Source organism: Brassica oleracea, chromosome C2, assembly GCF_000695525.1.
Source record: "Brassica oleracea var. oleracea cultivar TO1000 chromosome C2, BOL, whole genome shotgun sequence".
Classification (NCBI taxonomy): Eukaryota; Viridiplantae; Streptophyta; class Magnoliopsida; order Brassicales; family Brassicaceae; genus Brassica; species Brassica oleracea.
In genome coordinates this window covers 41004663-41012555 of record NC_027749.1, presented here as the reverse complement: position 1 = coordinate 41012555, position 7893 = coordinate 41004663, and the positions used below count along the sequence as shown (strand labels likewise).

At 41.0% G+C, this 7893-nt stretch overlaps 1 protein-coding gene across 1 annotated transcript; it reads right to left on the bottom strand.

The window, feature by feature from the left end:
* Positions 1-256: 256 nt before the first annotated feature.
* Positions 257-7673, bottom strand: LOC106327103 (regulator of nonsense transcripts 1 homolog). Its single transcript, XM_013765141.1, has 29 exons — positions 7073-7673; positions 6699-6950; positions 6445-6615; positions 6246-6296; positions 6066-6158; positions 5898-5993; positions 5734-5784; positions 5532-5650; positions 5323-5431; positions 5033-5155; positions 4886-4957; positions 4636-4707; positions 4475-4541; positions 4188-4330; positions 4047-4118; positions 3844-3972; positions 3589-3744; positions 3396-3509; positions 3214-3312; positions 3052-3129; positions 2836-2970; positions 2593-2667; positions 2420-2513; positions 1976-2271; positions 1816-1860; positions 1652-1723; positions 1278-1400; positions 1077-1193; positions 257-843 (listed from the first exon to the last, which is right to left on the bottom strand). The coding sequence occupies exons 1-29, from the start codon at positions 7574-7576 to the stop codon at positions 715-717; spliced, it is 3657 nt and encodes a 1218-aa protein (XP_013620595.1). The 5' UTR covers positions 7577-7673; the 3' UTR covers positions 257-714.
* Positions 7674-7893: the final 220 nt, after the last annotated feature.

Sequence of the window (7893 nt, the reverse complement as noted above, 5' to 3'; positions counted from 1 at the left end):
TTTTTTCTGTGAAAACTTGCATTTTATTTTGATATATTCCTTCCAGCTAGAGACACAAAGAGAAAAAAAAAAATGTAACACCAAACTTTGTGGGATCACACCCGGGGGTAGAATCCGATGCTTGTATGGATGGTTCCACGAGCGGTACTTCCTGAAACCGTAACACACCTAAGAAAGTCGGTGTTAATATGTCCGATACCCAAAACCGATTGGACAATCCCCATAGGACACTATCTGGAACCAAAACTTGCACATATCTCATAGATGATCATATAATAAATACCACGGAAGCAGAAACAATAATTCAGACACGCATTAAGCGAAAATATCCAGAAAAAAATAAATAAAGGCAAGAGAGTTTGCAGTACTCATATCAATATCACCAGACACCACCACCGATTTTTAACTAAGGGTAGCTTCAGATATAGACTACAATAAGAGGATGATATTATAATATTACACGGCAAAACCAAACATTTATATAAGCCCAGAGGATGTATGGACCAAGAATCTCCTCGGGTTACTTAGGTACATGTCTCTCTGCATCATCATTACCTGTTGCTAAGCGAGCCAGAAAGGCACGTAACTTGCAAGCACCCCGAGAAGCCACCAGATGTTTGTTTGGAGCCGTGATAGCATGATACCAAACTGCTGAATTTGCAAAAAAAAAAGGTTTACAAACCCGTTTGCATTCAGCTTCTGCATGTGTCATCTTTAGCCGTTGTGAGGAGGTTTTGGGTTTTGTGAGCCTTGGTTAGGAGGTTGAGATTGCTGTGGGCCTGAAAGGTTTAGTGGCTGGGTGTAGTGTGAGAAAGGCTGCGAGTAGAGTGAATTCGGGAGACCCTGTGAGACGAAGAGTCGTTAGCATCTTTTGAAAAGAAACATGTGTACCAAAGATTAATATGGTGAACACAAACTCGAAAGGCCTCAATTGTTTGTATGAGTTTGGGTTAATGTTTAGTGTGTAATTCTCTCTATATAAACACACAACCTTCGCTATCTTAAAAATCCTCCATTTTTGTTAATTGTAAACGTTAATGCAAACGAACTATCAAGGATTAGGATTAAGGACAAACCTGAGACTGAAGATTAGGATTGTTCACACCAAAAGGATTCTGTTGTCCATCATCCTGAGATGAGTCGATAAAGCCAGCTTGGGTGAAAAGACCTTGTGCTCCATGCGGCATATACTCCTGTGTCGGTAATAGAGGACTCAGACGAAGGTCTAAGAATTAAGAAAAAAAAAGTGTTAAAAGGAAAGGCTAGGTGAAACACACCTGGGACATGAAATCATTACTCCCACTGAAACGAGAATAACCCCCTTGAGAATTCTGGTTCATAAAGTTTCCAGGAAAAGCTCCATGGGCTCCTTGTGTGGCATAATCAACCGCATATCCTCCCTGTGAGGCATACAAAGAAATTATATACAAATATGGCTCAGAAACGAAGAACATATACAAAAAACATGAACAGTCAGTAATTCCTATGTGAAATTCAAGAACTATCAACTTTGCAACACATGGTTACATATATCTGGCCCAACCTCGGAATTTTGGTTTTACATTTCCAAAGACATCTTATCGTAGTCCTACTATCATATATCCAAAGTATTTACATGTCTAATAACTAAAGCAGGCAGAAGAGAAACTACCTGTGTAGAATAGTCGCCCATGTTGTAAGGAACATGAGATCCCTGGCTCTTGAAATCATCACCTAAGAAATCCTGGTGGTATTGACATAGAAGATATTAAATAACAGACAAAAAGTAGAAAACACTGCCACTGATCACTAAGTAACATAAAACGAGAAGACAACCTGAGAAATGCCGCCCATAAAACCATCCCTGAATGCTTGGCTTCCCTGAAAAGGCAACATCGTATGATGATTTAAAGTCAACCAAAAACAATCGAGCTCTAATGCTTCAGAAACTACTAGATGAAAGAAAAAAATTAAAAGAGATGAGGGCGATACTTACATATCCAGGTTGGGATAGCGGACCACCAGGTGAAGGCTGGCTATTTGGACTATCAAGGGGGAAGTTCACATTAGGGCCAATAGTTCCAACATTATGCTGGGTGGCTTGTTGGTGGGGAAGGTGGCCCCCAACTGAACTTCCACGACCAGTACCAACAGGTCCACGAGTTGGAATAGCATATGGCTGAGAAGGAGGACCACCAGGAAACGGTGAAAATGGCACCCTGGGTATTGGGTAGCCAGCTGGGTGTAATCTCGAACCACTAGGTGGGCCAGAAGGCATATAAGAACCACCAGCTGAATCAATAGAAGAAAAGATTTTAAAATGGGGATCCACACTAGGTGGGGCCAGAAGGCATATGACAACCACCAGCTGAATCAATCGAATGAAAAAAACACACATATAATCACCGAAGATACAAAAAGGTACTGGACATTTACTTACCCCTTCCACGGCTGCCTCTTCTGTCAGCATTAGGATTATCATTTCCAATCATGCCAGCCCCACCACCATAAAATGGTCTGCGATCATTATACATCTAAAAAAGTAGGAAAGATGATTAACGTTCATACTTCTATCCTTGTAATCTATGTTGATGGGCATCGATGTCTAGGTACCTTTCTTGGTTTTTGAAATTGTATCATGCTCTGCTTTAAATTATTAAGAGGTCCCTCAACTAAACACTCATGTTCCTGCCCATATAAGGAAAACAAACAAAATGATCAAATTGGACTAAAAGGATAACATGCCAAAGGTTCACAAAGAATGACTGTTAACAACTCCTGATTCCTGAGTGGCAACAGAAGGTGAAGACAAAGATCTGGTAAACGACGTCACTTCTGCTTTAAAAATAGGTGTACCTTGTAATGTGTCAGCAAGCCATTCCACAGAGGCTGTTTACTAAGAACCTTCGGGTTTCCAAGAATAACAATTCCATAACGAGCACGTGTGAGTGCAACATTGAGCCTCCGTGGATCATTAAGGAATCCAATGCCCTGGAAACCATAAAACCAGGAGTTACGAGTCAAATCCTACAATGTTTGTAAGAAGCAATGATCCACAGAGCACCCGCAAACCTGATGCTCGTTACTTCTGACACAGGACAATATGATGTAATCTTTTTCTCTTCCTTGAAAAGAATCAACACTGGCAACCTGTAAAAGTGTAAATTCGAGAGCTTGTTAAATAAGTGACAGGATCAAAATAAACCTTTTTAAAACAGAGTTTAACAATTTTACCTCAATTTCCTTGTAAAGTTGCTGTCGGAGAGAACCATTTCTTGCCATGTAATTAACAATATATGCCCTCTGTCCCTCGTACGGAGTTATCACTCCAATCTGGTAACAACGAGCATAATTTGAAAACGTCAACATATGGAAAATAATTTACTAGACATGGTAAACAATCCTAGTACACTCACCTGACTGGGGACAACTCCACTCTTTAAGAAAGCGGTCACAAGTTTCTCCACATTAGCAGCCTCGGTTCTATTTAGGTATGATGTTCCACTAGCACTGATCTCCTCTTGCCCCAGCTGTAAATTGAAAGACAAGATAAATGGAAGACGTTTACTTTGAATGGGTTTTAAACTAATCCAAGTGAAAAATTGATACCTGAACATAGAAAAACATGGGCCGATTAGGTACGGGCCAGGGGAAATCAATCCCTGTTGTTAGCCTTTCATTAACCGTGACTCCATTCTGTAGTGTTCCTTCATAGAAGCTATTGGATGGAAACTCGGACAACGCTGGATGCATACGATATTGAACCTGAAATCAAGAATATGACAACATTTAATTGACAGCGAGAAGTATAGAAATTGTGAGAGGTAAATCTGCTAGGTTAGAGCAAAGCAACTAAAGTAGTACCTGCAATCTAATTGGTTTAATGCCAAGAAGCACAAGGCGTTCAAAGAGAGACTGTGCCAAGCCAGCACGAGCTGCTTTCTTGCACATAATTACGGGGCCAAGCTGACAATGATCACCAACAAGAACAACCTAGAGCAGAAAAATTCCGTAAGCAACCGACAATAATAAACAGCAACAAGTCAGCTCCTTGAGAACCTTAATACCTGTTTTACCCCGAGGACCAAAGGAATAAGACACTCAGGTTCTGTAGACTGAGTAGACTCATCAATAAGGACCTATCAGAGAGGGAGGGTATATTAGCTTCCACAGAACTAGAGATAATTAATTTTGTAATTAATCTTAACCTGTCTAAATCTAAAATTTGACAGCCGAAGATCCGCAGCACCAACACAAGTAGAGCAAATGACATCAGCACTCTGGGTTATCTCGCGTTCTGTTGCTCTTTTCAAATTTTTGTATTTCTTTTCATCACTGCTTGACAGCTCACCTAGTGACATTAAAAACGAAAAAGCAAAGATAGGTACAAGTTAGTTCACTTCAACAAATCAATTACTTACAGATAACTGGTAATAGAAAGGCAAACGAAGATTATAAAATGTCAATTAAAGATAACAACTTAAAAATCCAGGACCTTGTTCATCTTTCAATTGCTGTAGCTTATGCAGCTCGCTCTTCTCAGAAGTGTCAAGATGTCGTACCTGCAAGCAACCATTTATATGAATAATCTTCAAACAGAGAGATAAAGGGGCAGACAGAATTAAGGAGTTAAAGTATGCCACCATGTGAACTAACCTGGTAGTGAAGGGTCAAATGCTCAACAGGCGAACTTACAGCTTCCCTTGACTTTGCACAAAGTCGAACAACCTGACATCAGAGTAGGAAAAGGTTAAAAAGGAAGCAATATAATTTGACAAGAATATTTTCAGCATCTTCAACAGTATTGGATGGTGGTAACTTCCCAAAATGAATAATAAACAAGAGTGTCCAGCCTTTTATAAAAATTAAACACAAGACAGTAGGTAAGGGGGGTCCAAATGTTTACCTTTAAACCAGTAGCACTAATTTTTTCTGCTAGCTGGTCGACCGCAACATTACTTGGGGCACAAACGAGAACCTGTCAGACGATTATTTTAAATCTCTGGTAGTCAATTCAGAAAAAGTATCCTGAAAGATCAATAATCAGCTTTACCTGTCCCTGGCCCTGTTTTGCCATGTGATACACAATTGCAGCAGAAGTCACAGTTTTGCCTGTGCCAGGTGGACCTTGGATCAAACTGATGGGCTTCTGAAGGACACTCTTCACCGCATTAATCTGAACAAGGATGATATAAGCTGTCAGAAATCTGTTATGCATATTCATAATATAATTTCTCATTATGTTAACAAGGCACATGAGATCAAAACGATGCTGAAGGTTCCTAGAAGGCAGTTACGACAAGCATTCTTTGTGAACATAATAAGCTGAAAACCATTAATTACCTGAGATGCATTCAGTTCTGGAAGACCTGGTACCCCAAAACGTCGAGGAAGTGGGTTCCGGACCAACTGCGCCTCAACTTCATGTCCCAATAGCTGATGGTAAATATAACTTCAAAAAATAGAAACGTTGTAATTCAGTGGTTAATCAACGTGCAGTACCAAAGGGGCACAGGCCAAGAAGGAACTAAGCTTTCAGTTGAGTGACATACCCACTCACACTCGTTTCATCTACAGCAAAATTTTTCATTGCTCCCTGCATCCGATCAAAACTTGTACTTTTCCACACAAAATCAACACAGAATCCATGGTTCACGTCGATTGGAACTCCCTACACACAAGTAAGATTGAACCGTTGAACATATTTCTACAAGTGGATGTCAAAAGCAAGGCTTACAATTGTTTTAAACTCACCTGATTAGCTCGGAGTTCAAGAGCAACCTCCTCTTGGGCAGTTAGCTTGACCTACAGAAATTTAAAGATATATCGGTAAGGACCTAAACGCTCTCACTTACATGATCGACCCTGATAACAGAATAGATTGTTGTAATGATATTAGCACAAGGAAAGAGTCATACCACATGTCCAACTGATTGCCAAGCTGGATGAGCAGCATCTCCTGAGTAGCGTAGACGTAGTTCATCACCCGGCACCAATCGCAATTCATTTTCCTCCTGTCCCAAATGTTAAAAATCAGACAATGTTTTAATCCAGTCATAATCACACGACTACTAGGTCTCAACCACCTTTGGGAAGACGAAGTAGGCAACACGCTTCTTGTTCAGACCAATATCCCACCGAACTGTGAGGTTTTCCTTGCTCTGAGATTCTTTCATCATCTACATTACAATCAAAATGATAAGCACCAACACACTACAAGTATAGAAGGGACATGGAAAATAAACCACCAGAAACTAAATACACACCTTGTCATAATCTGCTTCGAGTTTAATAAGAGGAGCAAACACGTTTTGATACTGCAGAAGGAAAACCACCAAAAAGATTAAATACACAATCATACTACTAACAGTGACCTCGTCCAATAAACTGGCATGAAGAATTGATTAAGGGTTTCTCTTCAGCATATCTTATTTTTATTTCATAACAAGCTGAGAAAACGTATACCTGATAAGCATCTTCATACTTAGGTTGAACAGGCTGAGGTTCATCGTCTACGCCAGGTTTTTCAAGGTCTTCAAGGGTAGCATCCGGATTTGTCTTCCATAATTCCTCTATTTTGTTTATTTGCTGTGCACTAATTTGTCGTGCCCTCAGCTGCTCTTGCTCATACGGAACCTGCAATAAAAAAAAAATTAACAATAAATATCATCAGAACATCTTTTTAAAATAAAATAAAAGAGAAAATGACAGAAACAAACCTTAACAAGCCAGGGGAGGAAACACCTATCGTCAATCAAGGGACACCACTGGCTTAGGTCCCAGTTCATATCCTTGAGAGCATTCACATTCAAACAAGGATCTCTACAGAGAAGGACGACAACACTGTCTGTAGTTGCTGAGATGAAACCGAGAAGAAAGACATTCCGACATCCACAGTTGTAGCATTCGAGAATTGTTTCACCCAACGGACTGTCTCTATGGAGACAAACCTCCTTGTGTTTGGCTCGAACCTTAAAATTAACAGCCAGAAGGCAATCCATTTAGAAATCTTCAAAGGTAAAAATAACCAGATATGTATTATAAGAACCACAAGACAAGAAAGTACGACACTTTCAGAGATAATTATACTAACCAGATGATTGACGATGTGGGAGCCGGAGGTGTTTCCCCTTGAATTGCAGAACCACTTTCTACAGGAGGCCACATTACACCTAACAACGCAAGCCGGGTTCGAGATACCACAATACTTACACGCGTGCTCCGTGAAATCATTCTTTCCGTAATCGAAACCGTCATCATCACCAGTCTCCTCGAAGTTCAAATTTCCAATCCCCGCAGCCAACGCATCCGCCTGACTGCTGCTACCACCACCACCACGTCCGGCCTTGGCAGACAGGGAAGAAGGCGAGGAGGCCTCGGAATGGTGATCCGCGGCAGGTACTCCTCCGCCGCCGCGATCGGAAGGCTCCACGACGGAGATGGAATCAGACGGTGTAGGCCATGCGTTCGGTGATCGGAACTCTGGGAAATCGAACTCCGAGTCGCCTTGGGAATTGAATTCAAGGAAGGTGTACGCGTCCACCGCCGTATCGGGCTGAGATGCCGTATCAAAGAGATCGCTCGGTTGCGAATCCATGGGAATCAAGCTTCTTAGGTTACGATCCTGTCGCTCTTCGATTTCTTGGTCGATTGGTTTTTGGTTTAAGTACTAGGGTTAGGGCTATGCGCTAGTGATAAAACGAAGAAGAAAGGGGGCGCGCGTGTGGAAAATTTGTTTGTTTCCTACACGCTCCATCCTCTAAACTTAATGGGCCTGTCCGCAATGGCCTTCCCACGTCGTTTACTTCTGATCTTGGGTTTGTTGTATTACTCTTGTAACCCCACCAACATTTTTTTTTTCTGGTTCAATTTCAACTTTCATTAACCAATTGATTGAATACAAGATTTTAACAA

Excerpts from the sequence above, each read along its gene's own strand:
- LOC106327103 (XM_013765141.1), bottom strand. The coding sequence starts at position 7,576 with ATGGATTCGCAACCGAGCGATCTCTTTGATACGGCATCTCAGCCCGAT. Across the intron at positions 3,973-4,046 it reads TGGTCCTCGGGGTAAAACAG|GTTGTTCTTGTTGGTGATCA; the intron begins GTATTAAGGTTC and ends TTTCTGCTCTAG. Across the intron at positions 3,313-3,395 it reads GTGGAGTTGTCCCCAGTCAG|ATTGGAGTGATAACTCCGTA; the intron begins GTGAGTGTACTA and ends CGTTGTTACCAG.